This window comes from Mobula birostris, unplaced genomic scaffold (assembly GCF_030028105.1).
Source record: "Mobula birostris isolate sMobBir1 unplaced genomic scaffold, sMobBir1.hap1 scaffold_806, whole genome shotgun sequence".
Classification (NCBI taxonomy): domain Eukaryota; kingdom Metazoa; phylum Chordata; class Chondrichthyes; order Myliobatiformes; family Myliobatidae; genus Mobula; species Mobula birostris.
The window spans coordinates 48,866-74,715 of NW_027278523.1; the positions used below are offsets into that span (position 1 = coordinate 48,866).

The window sequence follows — 25,850 nt, forward strand, 5'->3', positions numbered from 1 at the left end:
GAACCCCGTTCCCCACACTGAAACCACCCGGACCCCGTTCCCCACACTGAACCCACCAGGACTCCGTTCCCCACACTGAACCGACCGGGACCCCGTTCCCCACACTGAACCGACCGGGACCCCGTCACCCACACTGAACCCACCCGGACCCCGTTCCCCACACTGAACCCACCCGGACCCCGTTCCCCACACTAAACCCACCGGGACCCCGTTCCCCACACTGATCCCAAGATGGACTTCGTTCCCCACACTGAACCCACCGGGACCCCGTTCCCCACTCTAAACCCACCGCGACCCCGTTCCCCACACTGAGCCCACCGGGACTCCGTTCCCCACACTGAATCCACCGGGACCCCGTTCCCCACACTGAACCCACTGGGACCCCGTTCCCCACACGGAACCGACCGGGACTCCGTTCCCCACACTGAACCCACCGGTACCCCGTTCCCCACACTAGACCCACTGGGACCCCGTTCCCCACACTGAACCCAAGATGGACTTCGTTCCCCACACTGAACCCACCGGAGCCCCGTTCCCCACACTGAACCCACCCGGACCCCGTTCCCCACACTGAACCGACCGGGACCCCGTTCCCCACACTGAACCGACCGGGACCCCGTCACCCACACTGAACCCAAGATGGACCCCATTCCCCACACTGAACCCACCCGGACCCCATTCCCCACACTGAACCCACCGGGACCCTGTTCCCCACACTAAATCCACCGGGACCCCGTTCCCCACACTGAACCCAAGATAGACTTCGTTCCCCACACTGAACCCACCGGGACTCCGTTCCACACACTGAACCCACCCGGACCCTGTTCCCCACACTGAACCCACAAGGACCCCGTTCCCCAGACTGAATCCACCAGGACCCCGTTCCCCACACTGAACCCACCGGGACTCCGTTCCACACACTGAACCCACCCGGACCCTGTTCCCCACACTGAACCCACAAGGACCCCGTTCCCCAGACTGAATCCACCAGGACCCCGTTCCCCACACTAAACCCAACGGGACCCCGTCACCCACACTGAACCCACCAGGATCCCATCATCCACCGTAAACCCACCGGGACCCCGTTCCCCACACTGAACCCACCAGGACCCCGTTCTCCACACCTATCCCACCGGGTCCCCACTCCCCACACTGAACCCACCGGGACCCCGTTCCCCACACGGAACACACCAGGACACCGTTCCCCACACTCCCTTTAAACCCACCTGATTTAGTGTGTTTATTGTAAATCTTATAGAGTGTGTTGTATAGAAGGGCCAGCAATAGTCTGTGAAATCGACTGATCCGTTTTCAGCCAGTTGTGAATGGTGGTGGAGGGTTACTCAGCTCACTGAGTACACCCGTCTCGATGACTGTGCCGCCCAGCACATCAGTGTAAAAGAGCAGCTCACGGGCTTTCCAAGAATCCTCCACCAGGTCCACCTTGCCCATCTCCAGTGAGGCGGGGAATCTATTGAATGGTGAAGGGCTTAGATAGAGTGAATGTGGAGAGGATATTTCTCTACTGGGGCAGTCCAGCACCACCGGGCACACCTCCAGAACAGAAGGATATCCCTTTTGGCAAGAAATGAGGAGGAATTTCTTTAGCCGGACGGAGGTGAATCAAGATTTCTCCCCCACAAACCACCTCTGAGGGAGCTTGGGTCATGGTTGCTGACAGAATCTAGAGAGGGGAGGCCTCATTGAGTGGTGACTGCGGAAGGTGATGAGTGGGACAGGATGTTAATGAGAGAAGTTGTTGGGAATTGACAGGGAAGGGCTACGGGAGAACAGATGGATGGGAGGAATGGACAGTGTCCATGCTGTGAATGTGGTGATCAGTCGCCCTCAATCCAGTGAGTATTCCTGGTTGTTCCGGCTGAAACACCTTCTCAGACTCAGTCAGCGGAATTCGGGAGACAACTGACGACTGGTACCAGTTGCTCAGTGGATAGAGACGCTGACCCACAGTTCCAGAGACCCAGGTTCGATTCCCACCTCCGCCGCCGTGACTGTCAGAGAGCCAGAGTGTCTGTGTATGAGACTGTATCTGTACGTGTCTCTGCAAGTGCAAGTCTATTGTGTGTTTCCTTATGTGTCGCATATGACTTGCATGAGAACGTGCAAGCGTGCATCTGTATGTCCGGGTACGAGGGTGTCCGGGTAGAAGGCTGCGAGAGTGTCCGGGTATGAGGGTGTCCTAGTGCGAGGGTGTCCGGGTACGAGGGTGCACATCTCTGTATATATCAGGGAGTGAGTGTGAATGTGTGTGAGTGAGTGTGAATGTATGCGTGAGTGTATGTGATATGTGAGAGTGTGTGTATACACGCATGAGAGAGTCTATATGTGTGTTTCGAACCATCTTCACAGACTCAGCCAATGGTATGTGGGAGATGACGGGTACCAGTGGTCAGAGCTGCTGTCCCACAGTCCCAGAGACCCCACCTCACAGAGTCTGCATGTGTGCACCCGTGAATGTGTGAGTCGGTGTGTCTGTCTCTGAGGCGTTCAGGTTCATGGGGCAGAATCTGGGGAGAGTTGACGGGACAGAAGGGGTTACAGGTGAATGGGGATTGCTCTGTGAGACAGCACAGATTGGATGGGCTGAACAACCTCATTTCTACATGGTAAGGAGACCGTGCCAGATGGAAAACTCAGTCAAATTACAAGACAAGCAGGCTGGAAGGAACAAGCAGATTTGTTTGGGACAGGATATCATTCCTGGGGCAGTGACCATCACCATCATTAACACAATGTCCAAAGCCCCATGAAGTACCAGAGGTACCAGCCTCACCAAGGCATCCCCTGTGACAAAGTGGAGGATGGAAGTGGGATGAAACGACAGGGCACAGTAGGCGGCCACTGTGGTGACAGCCCATTGCAGCAGCCAGACCAGCACTGACACCAACGTGTTCCCTTCCCGGATTCTCCAGGAATTCCCTCAAAGTCCGAGTGTCTCAGGAAGAACAGCGGATTTCAAAAGCAGGTTTCCTGCTTTCACACACTCCACGTGGTCCGCACCTGGGGGAGGTGGTGGTGGGAGAGGGGGCAAGAGTTAAAATAGCTGTTAGACCAAGGCAGGGAGATCAGTGTGAAGAGATGGAACAAGGAGAGGGACTGAGGGACACCGGTTAGTGTACAGATATTCCCCCGAGGGAGAGGGACTGAGGGACACCGGTCAGTGTACAGATATCCCCCCGAGGGAGAGGGACTGAGGGACACCGGTCAGTGTACAGATATCCCCCCGAGGGAGAGGGACTGAGGGACACCGGTCAGTGTACAGATATCCCCCTGGGGGAGAGGAACTGAGAGACACCGGTCAGTGTACAGATATCCCCCTGAGGAAGAGGGACTGAGAGACACCGGTCAGTGTACAGATATTCCCCTGAGGGAGAGGGACTGAGGGACACCGGTCAGTGTACAGATATTCCCCTGAGGGAGAGGGACTGAGGGACACCGGTCAGTGTACAGATATCCCCCTGAGGGAGAGGGACTGAGGGACACCGGTCAGTGTACAGATATCCTCCTGAGCCGATATCACCAATCTGCGCCAAAAAAAATGTCTACTCTGGGTGAAGAAAGTATCGTCTATCTGACCTGTTCCACTCGTAGCTTTATAAACTTTATCAGGTGTCCCTGCAGCCTTCAGGGGAAACAACCCAAGCCTGTCCAACCTCTCCTTGTAGCACATCCCCTCTCAACTGGGCAGCATCCTGGTGAATCTCTTCTGCACCCTCTCCAAAGCCTGTCGATCCTTTCTGTCATCTGTGTGACCAGATCTGCACACAATATCCCAAGTGTGGCCTCACCAAATCTTCATATAGGAGCAACACGACATCCTGACTCTTCCACTCTACCCCCTGAGCGATGAAAGCAAGCATTCCTTCCTACGCTATCTATCTGCCTGGTCACTGTCAGTGAGCTGTGAACTTGGAGCCCAGTATCCCTCCCTACGTCAATGCTGTTGTTTCGGGCCCTGCCACTAACAGTGCACCTACCCCCTATGTTTGACCTCTCTGACACTCGAATTAAACTGCATCTGCCATTTCTCTGTCCCGACCTGTAAATGATCTACAAAGCTGGGCACAACATGGTGTGCTGAAGGGACGGTACTGTGCTCTCGTGTTCCCTGTTATTAATGAACCCACATCCACCACTTCCACTGGCATCTCGTTCCACCCTTTGAGTGAAGACCCCCTCAGATTCACCTTTCACCCGAAACCTATCACCTCAAGTTCCACTCTCACCCAGTCAGAGGTGAAAAGGCCTGCATGCATTCACACTGTCTGAACCCCTCCGTCTTGATCACAAAAATGCCCCAGCACGTGAACATGGGTCTCACAGCTCTCACAATCCTCCATGTCCGTCTCCGGGATCCACTCACTCCCCTCGAGTTCCTTTCCTCTCTCCCACCGCCTAACCAGGGAGAGGTTCTCCTTCCAGAATGACAGCACCATCACCCCCTCCCACCCTGTTTCCATCCCTCAACCTACCCTATCCTGCCTCACCCCTGCCCCTCTCCTTTCACTACCAGCCTCCCACCCTTCTCCACTCTCATCCCCGACACAGAGTCTCCACCTGAAACAGCGCCCACCCTTCTCCCTGCACAGATCCACCCGAACCCCTGAGCTGTTTAACTTGGCGCTCCGGCCATCACCCTCTGCCCTAACCTGCTCGGGCCTTGACCCAGGACAGGGCCTTCTTCACCAGCAGATCCCACTCGTCCTTGGAGTCGGCAGCAAAGGCGTTCAGCCAGATCACGGCCAAGATGGTGGTCCACAGAGTGAGGTCCATATCCTGAAAGTGGGAGAACAGGGGACAGGCACTGAGCAGGAGCCGGTCACAGACCCGTAAGACCATAAGACACAGGAACAGAATGAGCCCATCCAGGCCATTGAGACTGCTCGGACACTCAATCATGACTGATTTATTTCCCCCCTCAAACCCAATCTCTTGACTTCCCCATGTAACCTTTACACCCTGACTAATCAAAAACCTGTCAATGTCCGTTTTAAATATAATCAAAGACTTGGTCTCAATGTCCGAATGTGGCAGTCAATGAATAACTCAACACTCCCAGGGACAGGGTCAGACACAGGGTGAGGCTCCCTCCACACTGTCCCGTCACACACTCCCAGGGACGGGGTCAGACACAGGGTGAGGCTCCCTCCACACCGTCCCACCACACACTCCCAGGGACAGGGTCAAATGGGGTGAAACCCCCTTCAACACAGAGTGAGGCTCCCTCTACACTGTCCCATCACACACTCCAGGGACAGGGTCAGACACAGGGTGAGGCTCCCTCCACACTGTCCCGTCACACACTCCCAGGGACGGGGTCAGACACAGGGTGAGGCTCCCTCCACACCGTCCCGCCACACACTCCCAGGGACAGGGTCAAATGGGGTGAAACCCCCTTCAACACAGAGTGAGGCTCCCTCCACACCGTCCCGCTGCACACTCCAGGGACAGGGTCAGACACGCTATGCATTGGGACCCCACCGCCAGGTTGGGACAGGTTGCAATCCCGTCCCCTCTTCCTCTCCCACACAGACAATCCCAGTAGTCTGACCTCTCCTCCTAGGATAACCCAGCAGATCCAGGGACCAGTCCACTGAACCTTCCCTGGACTGTTGCTGACACAATGAGGAGACTATCGCTGTCTGCCCCACTCCCATTGTGGTCTCCCCAGCGCGCTGAGCAATCAGGGTACCACCCCCCAACACTGGAGCTCACCTTCAGGGGCAGGCCTCCTCTGACCTGGCTGGGCTTCAGGCCCAGCAGTGACTCCAGGCTGGGGTCCGGGGCCCACGACCCGTCAGCGTTCTGCAGCGCGATCAGCTTCAGCACCGGAGAGTCCTCTGGGGCAGGGGGAGTCACGGTGTTGCTGACACGGTCGCACAGACGTTCAAATGCTTCAGCAAAGGAGAGAGGTCAGTGGAAGGGTGTCTCTGCTCAGCTCACTGGCCCGGGTTGAACTCATTATGATCTTGCACCCGCTCTGCACTTCTCTGTAGCTATTTCACTTGATACTCTATTCTGTTACTGTCTTACGCAGTTCCAGCTCATTGCGTCAGCACCATGATCCAGTGCCGTCTGCGTGAAAGTGTGAGACAACAGTGGTGCTTGTGTGTGTGTGTGTGTGTGTGTGTCTCTGTCTCTGACTGTGTCTGAGCATTTGTGAGTGTGTATACGTGTGTGTGTCTGAATATATGTGTGTCCATATGTGTCTGAATGTGTATCTTAATATGCGTCTGAATACATGTGTGAGTGTGTGTGTCTGTGTGTGTGTGTCTGAGTGAGTCGGATTGTGGGTATGAATGTGTATCTGCATGTCTGTGTATATGTACGTGTTTATGTGTATGTCTGCATCTGTATCTGCATCTGTGCGTGTTTGTCTGAATGTGTGTGTGTGTGTGTGTGTGTGTGTGTGTGTGTGTGTATATGTCTTAATATGAATGTCTGACTGTGTGGCTGTCTGTGTGCCTGAATATGTGTGTGTGTGTCTATGTGCACGTGTGTGTGTGTGTCTGAGTGAGCGTCTGAGCGTGTGTCTGCGAGTCTGCATCAATGTGTGTCTGAGTGAGTGTCTGCATGTCAGTGTGTCTGTCAATGTGTCTGTTCGTGTGTCTCAGAGTGTGTGTGTTTGTATCCGACTGTGTGTGTGTCTGAGTGCGAGTCTGGGTGAATGTCTATCTATGAGTGTGTGTCTGTGTATGAGTGTGTGTGTGTGTGTGTGTGTCTCTGTGTCTGAGTTTCTGAATGAGTCTGTGTGTGTCTCTGTGTATTTGTGTTTCTGTATGTGTCTGTGAGTGTGTCTGTGTTTGTGTCCATGTCTGCCTGTGTGTGTGTGTGTGTGTGTGTGTGTGTGTCCCAATGCGTGTGTTTTTAACTGTGCTTGTCTGTGGTCTGCGTCATGTTTGCATGTCTGTGTGTGCGTGTTTGTGGGTATGTTTGCGCGTGTATATGAGAGAGTGTGCGTGATTGTGCTTGGCACGTTTGTTACCTTTGCAACTGTATCCTGCACCATTTAGTCGGACCACTGCACACAGAGAGTCACGTGGATACTAGAGAGGGGAGGGGGAATATGGTTGGTCAGAAGACACACACACACACACACACACACACACACACACAGATTTTCACTTACGAGGCACAGAGCTTCGCTTGGCTGAGCAAATTTGTATCGAGGAAAGATCCAGCTCCTCTGTGGACAAGAAAGAGAGTCATTACCCCAGACATGAAGAGCTGCTGGGGACGGGGTTAGGGGGAGGTGTGAGGGAAAGGGGGAGAAGGGGAATGAAGGGAGGGGAAAGGGTGTAAAGGATTAGGAGAGAGGGGATGGGGAGAAGGGGTGGTGGGGAGGCAGAGAGGGTAGGGGGAGTAGGAGGGGAGGGATGAGGAGGGGGAGCGGGAGGAGTTCGTGGGTTGAGAGTAGGAGTAGGGGAAGCGGTAGCGGGGTTGGGATGTGATGAGTAGAGGGTGGGGGAAGGGCTAGGGGTCGTTAGTAGGAGGTAGGGGAGGGTATGGGGTGGGGGTTTAGGCAGGGTTGGTTAGGGGGCAGGCGGAGGGAGAAGGGGACTGTGGTGTGGGTGGAGAGGTGAGGGTGCAGGGGGAAGGTCTAGGGGATGGTGTAGAAGGAGGGTGCAGGGGAGGGGGAGGGGAGGAGAGAGGAGGGGAGGGGGAGGAGGGAGGGAAGAAGGGGAGGAGGGAGCGGGGAGAGACAGGAGAGGGGCAGGGAGTGGTGGAACTAAAAGGGGGGTAGTGCAGAGGAGGGGGAGGGGGAGTGGGGGAGGGGAGCGGGGAATGGAGAATGGGGATGGTGGAGGGGTAAGGTGTAAGGGGGACAGAGGAAGGGGACAGGAGAGGGTGATGGGGAGTGTGAAGGGGCTGGGGAAGGGGAGGGGGAAGGTGCTGTGTGTGTGTGTGTGTGTGTGTGTGTGTGTGTGTTTGAGTACATTTGTATGTATGTGTGTGTTTGAGTGCGTCTGTATCTGTCTGTGTGTTTGAGTGCATCTGTGTGTGTCTGTGCCCCTGTCTCTGTGTGTGTCTGTGTCCATGTGTGTCTGAATATGTGTCTGTATGCATGTCTCCAGCACCAGGTCCATCCTCTCCATCGCTAAGCCCATAATCTTCAACAGTAGTCATCGCTTTATACTCTCCAAGAGTATAAATATTTTCATAATCTTCAGCAGTAGCCATCGCTCCATCATCTTCAACAGTAGTCATCGCTCCAATATATTCTCCTGCATCATCCAATTATTAACGTTATCATAATGTGACCTCACACATGCCCCTTCCAGTATGCAAGACATTGATGGAAAAACAGTAAGTGTTAACCTCTAATCATGATCTTTTTTCTTTATTTTTCTCTTTAATCTATTTCAAGAATTGTTTCTTTAATGTTTTTACAGTACTGTATACCTACACACACACACACACACACACTCTCTCTCTCTCTCTTCAGTACAGTACCATATGTAATTACTTTTATAATTACTGTTGTATTATTATTATGTACTCTTATTATGTACACGAAGATGTTTTAGTGTACCTGGAAGTGTTTCTTAAGTGTTTTATATACATAGAAAGATAAAATATATACTATGTACTGAGACAAACATTTGACTAACTGACGTTAAATAAGAACCGTATGTACCTGTTCCAACTTACCCACAAATTTGATTTAAAGACAGACTTGGGAATGGATCTTGTTCGTAACCTGGGGACTGCCTGTATTTGAGTGTGCACGTTTTAGTGTCTGAGTGTGCGCGTCTGAGTGTTTCTGTGTGTTTGTGTCTGAATATGTGTGTCTACATGTCTGAGTGTGTGTGTATGTTTGTGAGTGTGTCTGTGTATCTGAATATGTGAATGTGTTTGTGTCTGCATGTGCATGTCTGCCTGTGTATGTGTGTGTTTCTGTGGTGGGAGTACCCTTGGATGTTAAGCTCCCAAATAAAATATTTTGCTTTTATGTTGTCTTTGACTTCAGTTGCCAGTTTCTCTGTGTGTGAGGGTGTCTGTGTGTGCATGTGTGCGCCCGTGCGCCCGTGTGTGTCTGCATGTGACACCAGAGTGTGTGTGTCTCAGTGTCTGATTGTGTGGCCCAGAGTGTGTCTCAGTGTCCGGGTGGTTGAGAGTCTGACTGTGTGTGTACATGTGTGACATCTGAGCATGTGTGTCTCTGTCTGCACCAGTGTGTGTCTGTGTACTTGTGTGTGTCTGAGTTTGCAACTGAGTGTGTCTGAGTGAGTGTCTGCATGTCAGTGTGTTTGTGAACGTGTCTCTGAGTGTGTGTGTTTGTATCCGAGTGTCTGTGTGTGTCTGGGTGAATGTGTATCTGTGATAGTGTGTCTGTGTCTGGGAGTGTATGTGCGTGTCTGAGCACGAGCGTGCATGTCTACGCATGTGTCGGCGTGCATCTGCAATTATGTGTTTGTGTGTGTGGCTGTGTGTATCTGTCTATGATTGAGTGTATGCGTATGTGTCTGCATGTGGCTCTGAGTGTGTGCATCTGAGTTTGTGATGGAGTCTGTCTGTGTCTCTGTGTCTGTCGGTGAGTGTGTCTGTGTCTATGTCTGCCTGTGTGTCTGAGTGTCTGTGTGCCTTTGTGTGTGTGTCTATGTGTGTCTGAGTGTCTGCGAGTGTGTCTGTGTATCTGAATATGTGTGTGTGTTTGTGTGTGAGTGTGTGTGTATGTGTGTCTGTCTGTCTGTCTGTGGGGGGAGTGCTATATTATACGCATGTCCTTGGATGTTAAGCTCCCAACTATAATATTTTGCTTTGATGCTGTCTTTGACTTCGCTTGCTGGCACGGTTCTGTCATCCTCCTGTTAGAATACTACTTCTTCTTTGGGATGTATCAATCCTGCATCTTTCAAATTATTCCCAGAAACTCCAGCCATTGCTGTTCTGCCATCAGCCCTGCTAGTGTTCCCTTCCAATTAAATTTGGCCAGCTCCTCTCACATCTCTCTGCAATTCCCTTTATTCAACTGTAATACTGATACACTGACTTTAGCTGCTCCCTTTCAGACTACAGGGTGAATTCTATCATGTTATGATCACTGACTCCTAAAGGTTCCTTGCCCTTCAGCTCCCTAATCAAATTTGGTTCATTACACATCATCCAATCCAGAATCCAGAAATCTTATATGTCCTTGGGCTCAAAACCAAGCCACTCTAAAAAGCCATCTCATAGACATTCTACAAAATCTCTCTCTTGGGATCCAAAATTAGCACCAACCTGATTTTCCTGATCTACCTGCATATTGAAACGTCACATAGCTATCATAGCATTGTCCTTTTGACATGCCTTTTCTGTCTCCCATGATCATTTGTACTCACATCTTGTCTACTAATTGGAGGCCTGCATATAACTTCCATCAGGGTCTATTTGTCCTTGCAGTTTCTTACCTCTACCTACAATGATTCTACATCTTGAGGCATTGATCCTGTGGATAGTTAGAGGCTTTATCCCAGGGCTGAAATGGCTAGCACGAGTGGGCACAGTTTTAAGGTCCTTGGAAGTAGGTACAGAGGAGATGTCTGGGGTAAGTTTTTTTATGCAGAGAGTGGTGAATGTGTGGACTAAAATTTTGCCCCATCATCTCTCTGTCATTCCTCACAGTCTCACTACATGTTGTATCTACAGTCCAGCAACTGGCCCATCCTCTGCCCTGTTATTCTGGTTCCCATAACCCTGCTAAATTAGTGTAAACCTTCCCCAACAGCTTTGGCAAACTTGCCTGCAAGGATATTGTTGCCCCTTGGGTTCAGGTGCACCGACCCATTTTGTGCAGGTCATATCAGCTCCAGAGGAGATCCCAATGATGCAGAAACCTGAAACCGTGCCCCCAGCACCAATTCCTCAACCATCTGCAGAATCATCCTATTTGTACCCTCACTGGCACGTGGCACAGGCAGCAAGCCAGAGGTTGCCGTCCTTAGTAGAGAGGGGGGAGTGGAGTGATATGAACGGGAGAGAGAGGGGAGAAGGTTCAGAGTGACAGAGGGAGGCAGCAGAGTCTGGGAGAGTGAGAGGGAGCCGTTAGAGAGGGGGAGGAGATATGAGAGGGAGGGAGGCAGGTGGTGAGTGAGAGAGAGTGGGTGGAAGGGGGTGAGAGGCAGCGAGAGTGGTGAGGAGCTGGATCACCCACCTGAATTTGAGGAGGCTGAAGGGCACTGTATCTTTAGCATTGACTGCATCTTTAGCATCCAAGGCTGATATGAGGCTGAAGGACAGAGAGAGCAGGTATCTCTCACCAGAGAGAAAGAGAGAGAGAGAGACAGTGAGACAGTGGTGATGGAGGGGGTAGAGGTGTCAGCTGGGGGGGAGAGGGGAGAGAAGGGGCAGAGGGAGAGATGGAGTGGGAGAGGGGAGAGAGGGGGTTTGGATAGAGGGGTGTTCTCCAGGGCAAATAGCAGCACCCACCTACACAGAGGGGGACGTCCCTGCGGATAACGGGTCCCTGCACGGCCTGGCCGAGCTCCTTGTTGATGGCGATGAAGGCCGTCCGCGAACAGACCACGTTGGCCTGGGTGCTGATCTCAACCAGACGCCTCTTCACCTGCTCCGTGTCGCGGTCCGGCCCGAGTTCCAGAGATCCCAGCAGAGCCTTGGCTGCCAGACGGTGGACAGAGGAGCTGCAGGGAGGGAGGGCAGTAGGGGGCAGAGTGAACGGGGAGGAGGAAAGGGGATGAAAGTTGAGAGGAAGGTGGGAGTGGGGCAGTGTGGGACAAGGGGTTGGAGCGGAGGGTCAGGGGAATGGGGTGTGAGAGAGGGCAGGGCAAGGGGGAAGGTGAGTGTCAGGGAGGAGCAGAGGAAGCGGTGAGATGGAGATGGGAGGGGCAGCAGACATCACAGAGATCATGTCGGGGGGGTGTCAGGGGGGAAGTGTCGAGGGGAAACGAGGGAAAATGTCGGAGTGGGGGGCGTTTCAGAATGGGCGATTTCGGGGAAGGTCGGGGCAGTGTCAGGGAGGGTAGTATCGGGGAAGGGAGGGCAGAGGAGGAGAAGGGGAGGTGGGAGGGAGAGGGAGAGAGGGGGAAAGATGGGGGAATGATGAAGATTGATGGTGCCTGGGTGTTATTGGCAAGAACAATCAGTCCACAGGTGAACACATGCAATGCAGAGCTGCCTGGCCTGCTGAGATCCACCAGTCTGTGTGTGTGTCTCTGTGTGAGTGGATCTGGGTCTGTGTGTCTGGGTTTGCGTGTGGGTCTGTGTGTTTGTGGGGGAATGTGTGTGAGGGGGGGATTGGGGTGTGTGTGTGTGTGTGTGTGTGTGTGTGTGTGTGTGTTTCAGTGTGTATGTGTCTATGTGTGTGTCTGTGTGCGTGTGTGTGTATGTGTCTGTGTGTGTGTCTGTGTGTATATGTGTGTGTGTGTGCGCGCGCGTGTATGCGTGTTTCAGTGTGTGCGTGTGTGTGCGTGTGTGTTTCAGTGTGTGCATGTGTGTGTGCGTGTGTGTTTCAGTGTGTATGTGTCTGTGTGTGTGTGTGTGTGTGTGTGTGTGTTTCAGTGTGTATGTGTCTATGTGTGTGTCTGTGTGCGTGTGTATATGTGTCTGTGTGTGTGTCTGTGTGTATATGTGTGTGTGTGTGTGTGTGTGTGTGTGTGTGTGTGTGTGTGTTTCAGTATGTATGTGTGTGCGTGCGTGTCTGTCTGTCTGTCTGTCTGTGCGTGCGTCTGTCTGTGTGTGTGTGAGAGGGAATTGTGCTGTTTGGGAATGTTGTGTCAGGGGGGATTCCTGTCACCGGGGATGGATCCATCAGGAATCTTCGGTTCTCACTGGACCCTGGAGATGGGGGACGGATCGCTTGACAATTCAGGAGGTGGGAGGGAGAGGGAGTTAAGGGGGGGGGTGCTGTGGTGATCGTTCATTGGGGACAGGGACGGGTATGATGGAGCCAGACTCTTCATACTGCTGGGGAGGGTGCCGTGTTGGTGGGTTTAGGGGACAGTTACCTCCCGCACTCGACTGGTTTCAAACTGAACCTGCTCACAACATGTATCTGCTGCTCCCCCAGTGAATATTTCAGCATCACTCCACACCCCAGTGTGGGGTCCACCTGTGAAAGAGGAAAAACAGTCAGGGAATATCAGGGTCAATAGCCACCGACCTGAAGTTCATTGGCCAGCTGAACCTCCCACCCCTGTAACAGGGGTCCCAAACAGAGAGGGGTCCCCGATTGGAAAAACAGGGGACCCAGTGAAGAGGGATCTCACTCCTTAACAGGGATCTCTGATGGAGAGTGATATTTCTGACAATAGGGGACCCTGAAAGAGAGAGTTCCCCCTTTAACAGGGCTTCTTAAAGGAGAGGGAGACTCCCCTTTTAACAGCGGATCCTGACAGAGAGGCTTCCCCTTCAACTGGGTATGGGACAGAGAAACCCCTTCTTCAACAGGTCTCTATGTTGAGAGAGACGCCTCCTCCTTCAACCCTGGCCCTGCCTAGCTCAGGGGTACTGGAGAGAGATAGACCCCTTCTTCACAGGGCTCCATGTTGAGAGAGACACCCTCTTTATGAGGGGTCCCTGACTGGGAGATGCTTCCTTTCAGCAGGGACTGCAGATGGAGAAACTCCCCTTGCAACAAAATATTCCAGAGGGGAAGAGATCCTGTTTTTGCCTCGGTGCCCACCCCAGTAGCCCTGGTTCCCTCACCTGCCCCTTCAGCTGGGCGTAGACAATGGTTTTCTGCTGGTTGAAGAGCGTGCTGGGGAGGGGTGACAGCAATACGGCAGCTACCCCTGGGGGCACGTCCCAGCTGAGGCTCAGCCCGGTCCCGCTGGGTTGCAGGGCGTACTTCAGGGTCCGGAGAACCTGTCGGGACAGAGAGGTCAATGCAGCCCTTTCCAAAGGCTCCATCCCATCTCAGTGGCCCCCCTCAGGCCCCAGACGAAGACTCCCCTCATCTTTTTTTAAAATTTTTTTTCCAAAATAAACACGAGTACATCGAAGTAAATAACACTTACAATGTCTCAAGAAAAAAAAATTATCTAAAGATTGAAAAAATTTTGTGATGAAAAAAACCACTACTACGCAAGAAAAGTGGGTAAGAAGCAAAATCCCACCCAGTGTTCAACCCCAGAGCCATGTGTCATACATAAAGCTTCTAAAGATCAACATCAAACCGCCAGCAAAAAAAAAGTACCAAAAAAAATTTACAATTAGATTGTGGAGAATCCGTCAATTAACTCAAATGATAATAATGAGCAAATGAACCCCATCCTTTCTCAAAATCAAATATAGGTTCAAAGCTTCGACTTCTAATTTTCTCCAAACTAAGACATAACATAACTTGAGAGAACCTTTGTGACAAAGTGGGAGCCGTTGTATTCTTCCACCTCAACGAAATGGCCCTCCTAGCTATCAATGTAACAAATGCAATAACATGTTGGTCAGACACAGAGATACCACGGATATTTTGAGGAATTATTCCAAAAAGCACAGTTAATTTGTTAGGTTGTAGATTAATTTTCAGTGCTTTAAAAATTGTCGAAAAAACTGATTTCCAGAACTGTTCCAGTATAGATCAAAACCAAAACATGTGTGTCAGTGTAGCTGTCTCAGTTTTACATCTATCACAATAACTATCAACATTAGGGAATATTCTAGACAATCTCTCCTTCGTCAAATGGTATCGATGTACAATTTTAATTTGAATCAGTGAATGACTAGCACATATCGAAGAAGAGTTAACCAGCTTCAGAATCCACATCCAATCTTCTGTTGTAAAAGTCAAATTGAGTTTCTTTTTCCAATCTTGTTTAATCTTAAATAAAGGGCGCTTATCCCATTGTAATAGTAAATTAAAAATTCTTCCAATGGAACCTTCATACTCATAATAATATCTAACAGATCAGCATCCAATATATAAGGAAAATTACTTAAATATTTTTGTAAGACATGTCTAAGTTGGAGATATTGTAAAAAGTGTGAGTATGAAAGCGAATATTTATCAACTAATTGTTCAAAAGACATCAGTCTGCCTTCTTTAAATGAATCCAAAAGAGAATCAATAACTTTATTTTTCCAAAGTAGAAAAATTGGATCACTCAAAGAAGGCTTAAAAAAGTAGTTTCGATAAATTAAACCACAAGGCTTAAATTGTTTAAGATTAAAAAAATTGCAGAATTGAAGCCAAGTTCGTAAAGAATGCTTAATCACAGAGTATAAGTTTAAAATAGCAACTTTAGCTAATTGTATAGGCAAAGCAGCTCCCAGTAATAAAGTTAAATAAAACTGTTTCAAAGCTTTCAATTCCAAATTTACCCAGATACGCCGATCCTTCTTATCAACCCAATATAACCAAAAGGACATGTATCGCACATTAACAGCCTAGTAATACATTCTTAAATTAGCGAGACCTCCATCCTTTTTCAACTTTTGTAAATGACATTTACTAATTCTTGGTCTTTTGTTATTCCAGATAAAAGATAAAATAATAGAATCAATCTGGTCAAAAAACTTCTTAGTCAAAAAAACAGGGATATTCTGAAACAGATATAAAAGTTTTGGTAAAATCATCATTTTGACTATACGGAGGTAACCAACAAGTGAAAATGTAAGTGGACTCCATCTACTAAATAAATATTTCATAGGGTCTAGCAAAGGAAAAAATTGGCTTTATAAAGATCCTTATATTTCTTAGTGATTGTGACACCTAAATAACTAAAAGAATCTGTGACTTTGAAAGGAGTATTGACATACATAGAAACGGATTCATTTATAGGAAACAATTCACCTTTGGTTTTGGTGTTAATTTTAATAATTTGATTAGAATGATATATAAAGTTCCTATTGCTACTGTTATTACTAATAACTGTCTCCTTTTTTCAGCTTTCACGGGGGACAAGACAAGGCTGTCCATTAAGTCCTTTGTTATTTAATTTAATATTAGAACCCCTTGCTATTGCCCTCCGTGAAGCTAAAGATATTTATGGGATTTCTGTGAATGAGCCTATTCATAAGATTTCTCTGTATGCAGATGATTTATTGGTATATATATCAAATCCTGAGGAATCTATTCCTGCCTTGTTAAAATTATTTAATGAATTTGGAGAGTTTTCAGGATTATAAAATAAATTTTAGAAGACTCTCCTCATCGTCCCATCAAACTCATGGGGCTTGACTCTTAATACTCGTCCCAGAGTCCTGCCCTGTCCGGGTTTCCTCATTCCTCCTCCACTAGATTTGGACACCTCTCTCCCACCCTCACAGGGACTCCTCCTTCAGACCTGACCCTGCCTGGCTCCAGGATCACCCCATCGCCAAGATGTCTCCCACCCTCTCCCCCAAGAGAGATTGGCCATCGGCCCATCGAGTCTGTACTGACCTCCATTTACACCACTGATCGACTGAAAAATCCCTCCCCCACCGCCCACCAGCCACCAACACATTCCCATCAATACTACTTTCAGATTCCACCCCTCACCGGAGGGTCAATTCGCAACAGCCCACTAACCCAGTGACACGCACGTCTCCTGGAGAGAGACCCAGATATCTCTTGGACGTGGGAGGGAACCAGAGCCTCGGGGGTGGGATCCCATGGGGTGACAGCTGGAGCGTGCAGACCCCACACACACAGTCACTTGCTCTCTGACACACAGACACTCTCTGACACACACACAGTCACTCGCTCTCTGACACGCACAGTCACTCACTCCCTGACACACACAGTCTCTCGCTCTCTGACATACACACAGTCACTCTCTGACACACACACACACACACACACACACACAGTCACTCGCTCTCTGACACACACACACAGTTTCTCTCTGACACACACAGTTACTCATTCTCTCTCTCACACACACACACACAATCACTCGCTCTCTGACACACACACACAGTTACTCACTCTCTCACACACACACACACACACAGAGTCACGCGCTCTCTCTCTCTCACACACACACAGAGTCACTCGCGCTCTCTCTCTCACACACACACACACAGTATCTCTCTCTCTCTCACGCAGACAGTCCCTTGCTCTCTGACATGCTCTGTCACACACAATCTCTCCCTGATGCATAGTCTCTCTCTCTGTCCCCCCCCCACACACACACACACAATCCTCTCTGACACTCTTTCACACTCACACTCACAATCTCTCCCTGACACACACTTTCTCTCATACATATTTTTTCACTGTCCCTCTTTCTCACACACTCCCTCTCTCAGACACACACTCACACACAAGCTCTCCCTGACACACTTTCTCTCACTCACACACTATCACCCGCCAAATACTCTCGGACGGACGGACACACACACACACACACACACACACACACACACACACACACACACACACACACACACACACACTCACTCAGTGGGGCAGCTGGGATTGAACCCAGGACTCTGAGATCGGCCACTAAGAGACACTGGCTCGCGACTGTGTATCTGTCTGGAGGTGAACCCCACAAGGTTCCCCCACACCCGAATGCCCATCCTCCCCACCCCCTCACTAGAGTCGCTGCACATCCCTCCCCAGCACGTCAGGGATTCCAGCGCTGCCCCTGTCTCAGTACCTTGGGCTCCATCCTGTCTTCCCCGGTGATGAATTCGTAACTCCCGTTGGCCGCCTTGGCGATGCCTTTGATCAGCGCTGTGGAGGCCCCCTCACCAATCCCGAAGGAAAAGCACCTGGAGAACGGGATGGGGAGCGGTGAACCACCATGGTTTACTTTCAGTAATAGATGGGTTTCTCTGACGCGTTGCATGCTGGGATATGATGCTGCCATTGCTCCTGCCCAACGTTGCTGTCTTCACAGTGGGGCTGAAGAAACCTCTGGTAATATTTCGCTCCAAATGGGAATGGGATTGAGGAGCAGGGGAATGAAAGGAGAGAAAGAAACGATGGAAGAGAAAAGAGTGGAAGGAACCTGCAGAAGATTGGGGGTGGAAGAGGAATAAGCCAATATTATAGGGCGGGATAATTGGGAAGAGATGGGAGGAGGCAGTTGGTGAGAACGGTAGAAAAAGTTAAGGTGGAAGAGACAGATCTTCGAAGGAGAAGGGGGTGGGGAGAAAAGGAGAGGTGGAGGACTGAAAAGAATGGGGGAACAAGGAGACGATTGGGGGATGAGATAGCTGAATGTGTGGGGAGGAGGTGGGAACGAGCGAGAGTGGGAGGGTGACTTGGGACGAGGGATGGGAGGGGGTGAGGTGGGGACGAGGGTGAGTGGGCGGGTGAGGCAGGGACGAGGGGTAGGGAGAGGGGTGTGGGAAGTTGAGTTGTGGACAAGGGGGAGGGAAAGGGTAAAGTGGGGATGAGGTTTGGGAGAGGGTGCGGTGGGGACCGGGACAACGGGAGTGCGAGGTGGGGACGAAGGGGAGCGGGAGAGCGCGAGGTTGGGACGAGTTGGGGGTAGATGGGAACAAGTTTGAGGGGCAGGCGGGGACAAGTTTGAGGGGCAGGCAGGTTTATTGGAGGGGCAGGTGGTGACAAGTTGGAGGGGAGGTTTGGAGGAGGTGTAAAGGGAGTCTGTCTGGGTTGTGTCAGGGACAGCAACCCCACCTTACACCTACACCCCTCACCTGTGGCTGGGGCTGTTCTTCTGAACCTCAGCCAGCAGCTCCTTGGTGTTGAACACCTCACCGTCCGTGAACACAAAGAGCTAGGAGAGAGGCAGAGAGTTATCCTGGACAAACCCAGGCCATTCCACCCATCATATCCATACTGACCATAGAGCACCCATCCATATGGTTTACATCTTCCAGTAACTACCCTGTCACCTTCTGTACCTAGACAACACAAGTGCTCGTCTGGACACTTTGTAAATGCCATCAGTAACTGCAGTCTCTCCTTTGTCCCAGGGCCTTGCTCCTCTCTGTGAAGAATGTCCTCTTTAGATTCCTTCTACATCTCTTCCCCACCCCTTGCCCAACATCAACAGCCTCCAGTTTTACCTACTTCTGATGTGGGGGAAATACACCTCATAATTTTATAAACCTCAGTCATGTCCCCTCGTACCCTCCTTCACTCTGAGGAGAGAGACCAAACTTTCTCCTCATCACCGAGACGCTCTGTCCCTGGTACGGTCCTGGTGAATCTCCTCTGAGTCCCTCCAGTGTCAGCACACCAATCCTACAGTGTTACCCTCACTCACCACTTCTCGCTCTCTCTCTCTCTCTCTCTGTCATTCCCCCGCCTCTTATTATTTCCTCCACACAGCCCCGTCACATTCCTTCCTTTCTGTCTCTCTTACTCTTACTCCACCTTCTCTCCTTCCCCATTCACTCTTTTTCCTCCCCGTCTCTGATTACCCACCTTTGTTTAATTTCTCTCATCTTTCCCCTCTCCATTCCATTCTTCTCACACTCTCTCTTTCTCATCCCTCAGATTCTGTATTTCTGTGCTCCTCTTATACCTGTTTGTCTAATTGCACTACTCTTTCTCTTCCCCTTTCTCTCTCTCTCTCTCGTTCTCCACTCACATTCTCTCTTCACCGTTCCTCTCTCTCATCCCCTCTCTTGTTCTCTCCCTCCCTCTCAGCCATCTTCCTTCCCTCACTCTCTCACTTCCTCTCCCATCTGCCACTTCTCACATTCCCTCGTGTCTCACACTCTCAGTCCTTCACTCCACCCATCTCAGTCCCTCCCTCCCTCCCTCCCTCTCGCTCTCTCCTTCTCTTCCACACTTTCTGTCTCTCCCTCTCTTGGCAGACCCACAGGGAGGGGTGACGATACACTTTACCTGTAGCGGGTGTCCTGGCACGCAGGGTGTTGTGTAGATGGCCGACAGGGGCTGCAGGATCTCTGTCCCACCCATATCCGCATCCATCTTCTTCAGCTTAGACAGTGCTTTTTGCATGGAGGTCTGATTGTACTCAACACTCTTCCTGTACAGGTTGAGGGGGAGGTAATCTGATGGCAGCATGACAACTACGTCCAAGGCAGACATAGGGAGGGAGCAGAGGGGATGGGGTTAGCGCAGAGAAGTGGGGCTGACAGAACAGATCGGGGCAACACGCACAACACGCTGGAGGAACTCAGCAGGTCAGGCAGCATCCATGGAAACGATCAGTGAATGTTTCGGGCCAGAACCCTTCGTCAGGACTGAAGAGGGAAGGGGCAGAGGCCCTATAAAGAAGGTGGGGGGAGGGTGGGAAGGAGAAGGCTGGTAGGTTCCAGGTGAAAAACCAGTAAGGGGAAAGATAAAGGGGTGGAGCAGGGGAAGCAGGGAGGTGATAGGCAGGAAAGGTGAAGAAGGAATAGGGGAAAACACAATAGGTAGTAGAAGGAGGCGGAACCAAGAGGGAGATGGTAGGCAGCTGGGGGAGGGGGCAGAATGAAATAGGGATAGGGGAAGGGAGGGGGAGGAAATTACCAGAAGTTGGAGAATTCTATGTTCATACCAAGGGGCTGGAGACTACCTAGACGGTATATGAGGTGTTGCTCCTCCAACCTGAGTTTTGCCTCATCATGACAGTAGAGGAGGCCATGTATGGACATATCTGAATGGGAGTGGAAAACAGAGCTGAACTGGGTTGGAACCGGCAGATCCTGCCCATTCGGACATGTCCATACATGGCCTCCTCTACTGCCATGATGAGGCTAAACTCAGGCTGGAGGAGCAACCCAGGAATTCTGGCCCTCAGGTTCCTGGTCATCAGATCAGAATTCCCACTTACGGGAAGAACGAGGTGAAGCGGCTCCCAAATCCGTAAATGTTGAAGAAGCATCCCATGGGAAGGCTCTTGAGGAGCAGGAGCAGTGTGTCCTGTGGAGGGGAACAGAACTTGTGAGACCTGAAGACTCTTGTGGGCATTTCCACAACTCCACATCCCGGCCGGAAAATCGAAACAGACCCGCGTTACTGATTCAGGCTCGTTCAGCATCCCGGGCGGGATTTACCTTGGCACACTGGATCCGGGACCTGGGGTTTCCGTGCGACATCGATGTGCCCATACTGCCCGACCGATCCATGAGGAAAATGAACTCGCCTGCCGGCACGCCCTGGGAATCTTCAGGAAATCGGGGGAAGAGATTCACCATGACAGTGGGGTTGGCCATGAGAGTTCCTGTGTTGGGGCAAGAGGAGCATGTTGGGGGGGGGGGGGGGCATGCAGAGAGAGAGACGATTTTTGCTAAAAGACCAACTCTGTGATGATGGCTCGCGTGTTCAGGATACGGACCAAGGGCGGACTCAACCATTCCCACTCCTTTCCATAGGAACTCGCCATCCCAACCACTCCCACTCTTTTCCAAAGCAACTCGCCACCCCAACCACTCCCACTCCTTTCCAAAGGAAGTCACCATCCCAACCACTCCCACTCCTTTCCAAAGCAACCCACCATCCCAACCACTCCCATTCCTTTCCAGAGGAACTCACCATCCCAACCACTCCCACTCCTTTCCAAAGCAACTCACCATCCCAACCACTCCCACTCCTTTCCATAGGAACTCACCATTCCAACCACTCCCACTCCTTTCCAAAGCAACTCGCCATCCCAACCACTCCCACTCCTTTCCAAAGCAACTCGCCATCCCAACCACTTCCATTGCTTTCCATAGGAACTCGCCATCCCAACCACTCCCACTCTTTTCCATAGGAACTCGCCATCCCAACCATTCCCATTGCTTTCCAAAGCAACTCACCATCCCAACCACTCCCATTGCTTTCCAAAGCAACTCATCATCCCAACCACTCCCATTCCTTTCCAAAGCAACTCACCATCCCACCCTGACCCAACTCACCAGCCCCTCAAAACCCACACGCTCCTCCAAACCAACTTACGAACCCCAAAACACCTCCACCCAACTCACAAACCCCCTCTCAAAACCACACCCCACTCCCACCCAACTCACAATCACCCTCCAAAAGCCCTCCAACCTAACTCTCAAAATCCTCTCCCAACCCACAAAATCCCCTCCCAAACTCACACCCTGCCAACAGAAACCATAAAACCCCTCCTAAACCTCACACTAGATACCACGCAACTCCCAAACGTCCTCCCAAACACATGTCCCCTCACACAGTTAACAATACCCCCTCCCAAACCTCAAACCCTACCACACTCTGACCCAACTCACAAACCCAATTTCAAATCCCACATACCCTCCAAACCAACACACAAACCCCCTCCCAAACCCCACACCCAACTCACAAACACCCTCCAAAAGACATCGAACCCAACTCACAAAATCCGCTCCCAAACTCTACCCCACCTTCAACCCAACGCACAAACCCGCGCCCAAACACACATCTGCAACAGCACCCTTCCCAAACACCCAACTCATCTCATGCCTCCCAAAAACACCACCTCACTCCACCCCTCCAATTCCACCTCATAGCCCCCATGTTCTACAGGACTCCCACCCCATCCCACCCTTCCTACACCACCTCACCCCTCTCCCACTCCCCTTACTTCCACATGTCACACCCCAACCCTCCCAAATCCCAAACACACCCCCACCTGGAGCAGCAGACCCCAGTCCTGCCTCGAGGATGGCGCTCGGTTCATGGACCCTCACGGAGAACATCAAGAGCTCCAAGTCTCTGTCGAAACGGTGACCCTTCGCCAGGGAGAGCTGGAAATGAGGGTCACAAGACAGGGTCAGAACACAGAGCTCGACAGAGAGTCGCTAGATATTCCCCTTGAGGGAGAGGGACTGAGGGACACCGGTCACTGTACAGATATCCCCCTAGGGAGAGGGACTGAGGGACACTGGTCAGTGTACAGATATCCCCCTGAGGGACACTGGTCAGTGTACACATATCCCGCTCAGGGAGAGGGACTGAGGGACACCGATCAGTGTACAGATATCCCCTTGAGGGAGAGGGACTGAGGGACACCGGTCAGTGTACAGATATCCCCCTGAGGGAGAGGGACTGAGGGACACCGGTCAGTGTACAGATATCCCCCTGAGGGACACTGGTCAGTGTACACATATCCCGCTCAGGGAGAGGGACTGAGGGACACCGATCAGTGTACAGATATCCCCTTGAGGGAGAGGGACTGAGGGACACCGGTCAGTGTACAGATATCCCCCTGAGGGAGAGGGACTGAGGGACACCGGTCAGTGTACAGATATCGTTCTGAGTGAGAGGGACTGAGGGACACCGGTCAGTGTCCAGATATCCCCCTGAGGGAGAGGGACTGAGGGACACCGGTCAGTATCCAGATATCCCCCTGAGGGAGAGAGACTGAGGGACACCGGTCAGTGTCCAGATATCCCTCTGAGGGAGAGGGACAGAGGGACACTGGTCAGTGTACAGATATCCCCCTGAGGGAGAGGGACTGAGAGACAACAGTCAGTGTACATATATCGTTCTGAGTGAGAGGGATTGAGGGACACCGGTCAGTGTACAGATATCCCCCTGAGGGAGAGAGACTGAGGGACACCGGTCAGTATACAGATATCCCCCCCTTGGAGATGGACTGAGGGACACTTGCCCTCCACAAGACCACCGTCCCACTGATGGATATTGGTGTGAAACAGCCTTCCTTACCTTGGCTGACGTCTTGTCAGGATTGAGGAATTCCACGGGTGTCATTTGGCAATTGGATCGGATCCGGGAGATCCCGTGTGGGCTGTGGAAATGAGCCTCCAGCTCCAAAGTGTAGAGTGGCTTGTCCACAGGGGCACTGGCCTGGGGTATATGGGGTCCCTGGGTGCCTGGGGGAGTTGAAGGTAGTTTGGTTAGATTCATGTGCACGGCATGGGGAATTCTGACCCTGACCCTGGCGGTGTGTGATGGGATGGTGTGGAGGGAGCCTCACCCTGTGTCTGACCCTGTCCCTGGGAGTGTGTGACGGGACGGTGTGGAGGGAGCCTCACCCTGTGTCTGACCCTGTCCCTGGGTGTGTGTGTCAGGATGGTGTGGAGGGAGATTCACCCTGTGTCTGACCCTGTCCTGCTGCAGGGCAGCATGGATGGGTGACCCTCTCTCTGGGACCAGGAACTTACCTGCGGGGCAGTACTGGGGGTTTAGGACAGCGGGCAGGGTGAAGCGGACGGCACCATCAGCCTCGAGGGGCAGTTCCTGGGCCAGGCTGAAGGAGACGGTGGCCGCGCAGCCTGGGGGCAGGTTGCCCACCCTGCAGGTGAAGATGTCACTGCTACTGCTGTCCTCCTCGAGCAGGAAGGCCTCCTGGCCGGAGGAGATGGCATCGTCGTAGTCGTCCTGAGCCTGGAGGAGAGGGGCGCGGGCGGTTTGGGGCAGAGAACAGAGGAGGAGGCTGTTTATCAAGCAGACAGGGTCGCCAGAGCTGTCTCTTTCTCTCCCCCACACCACAATGCAGAGACTGGTCCCATCTCGTGTCCCAGATCCCAGGGATCTGTCTTAGGTTCTAGAATATGTGTGTCCCAAACTGGAGTCTGAGATCCCAGGGTCCCATATGAGGTATGGGGCACCATTAAAATTCTCAGTTCAGGTCCAAAGGGCTTACCTTGGGACAGACCACCCCATTGCTCCCATCTCGCTAGACATAAGACCTAACCATGGGAGGCAAGGCTCCCCTCAGGACACGACCCATCCCATCCACTGGCAGGCGCCTCACCTTCCCTGCCACCGCTCTCCCACCCTTTGCCCCACCGTATAAGCTCCCAACCCAAATTCCCAAGATCCCTACTCTAAAATTGTACTCCCACCCCTGGGTCCTTGCGCCTCCATCCTGAACGAGATCTCCACCCCTGCACACCCTAATTCCGAACCTCTCCTCCTCCTGTCCTGGGACACTGAAGTGGATTCCCACTCCAGAAGTCTTCCTGGGATGCAGAACCGCAGATCTTCCATTCGTCGCCATATCAAAAACTCCACCATCTCTGCATCTTAAGGTCTGCCAGGAGATCTCTGGATACACTTCAGAGGACAAAGATACAACATCAAGCCCTCCCCCTCTCTTCAGAGACCCCGAACCTCTGATCCGCCTACGGGAACCCGTCCACCTACAGCTCTCAGTACCCTTGCCCACCCACCCGCCCAACTCCCACCTGTTCCCGTTCCTTTATCTCGGCCACGATCGTCTTCCCGTCCACCGTGGCTTGGAAGTTGTAGACGGCAGAATTGCTGTCCACGGGGAATGTGAACAGGGCCTCCAGCAGAGAAGCCTCCTCATTCCTGTACTCCAGGTCTGCAGACACATCGGCCACAAACCCCTTCAACTCCACTCGCACCGAGATCTTCTTCAGAGGAACTGGGTCGGGGGGCGGGGGAATAACAAGGTGAGGGCTAGGGTGTAGAAACCGCCATTGGCAATCCCAATGGACATACCCCTTCCCATTCACTCCCACTATACACAATCCCAATGGATCACCTCTTCCCATTCACTCCCACTATACACAATCCCAATGGACCCCATCCCTTCCCATTCACTCCCACCATACACAATCCCAATGGATCATTCCTTCCCATTCACTCCCACTATACACAATCCCAATGGATCATCCCTTCCCATTCACTCCCACTATACACAATCCCATCGGATCCCATCCCTTCCCGTTCACTCCCACTGTACACAATCCCAATGGATCACTCCTTCCCATTCACTCCCACCATACACAATCGCAACGGATCACCCCTTCCCATTCACTCCCACCATACACAATCACAATGGACTCTTCTCTTTCCTATTCATTCCCACTGTGCACATTCCCAACAGACCCCACCCTTTCTCATTCACAATCCCAATGGACCCCACCCATTCCCAATCCAATCCTAAATCCATCTCTGGTACTGGGGAAGTTTGTAAAGGAATGGGATTGTGTGAGACAACACAGACACAATGGCACAAACGTCCTCTTATGTGGAAAGGAACTGTGGTAAACGGGGGTAACTGCTCACCTGGGATATTCCTGGCCGTTACAAGTCCACAGGGTCTCACCAT

At 51.7% G+C, this 25,850-nt stretch overlaps 1 protein-coding gene across 1 annotated transcript; it reads right to left on the reverse strand.

Moving 5' to 3' along the window:
• Positions 1-2,910: 2,910 nt before the first annotated feature.
• On the reverse strand, positions 2,911-25,850 carry LOC140193752 (von Willebrand factor A domain-containing protein 5A-like). Its single transcript, XM_072250917.1, has 17 exons — positions 25,808-25,850; positions 24,958-25,160; positions 23,932-24,154; positions 23,474-23,640; positions 22,437-22,551; positions 20,875-21,041; positions 20,652-20,740; positions 19,715-19,859; positions 18,556-18,635; positions 17,547-17,661; positions 13,669-13,827; positions 12,969-13,072; positions 11,434-11,645; positions 7,151-7,207; positions 5,737-5,915; positions 4,671-4,797; positions 2,911-3,021 (listed from the first exon to the last, which is right to left on the reverse strand). The coding sequence occupies exons 1-17, from the start codon at positions 25,848-25,850 to the stop codon at positions 2,942-2,944; spliced, it is 2,265 nt and encodes a 754-aa protein (XP_072107018.1). The 3' UTR covers positions 2,911-2,941.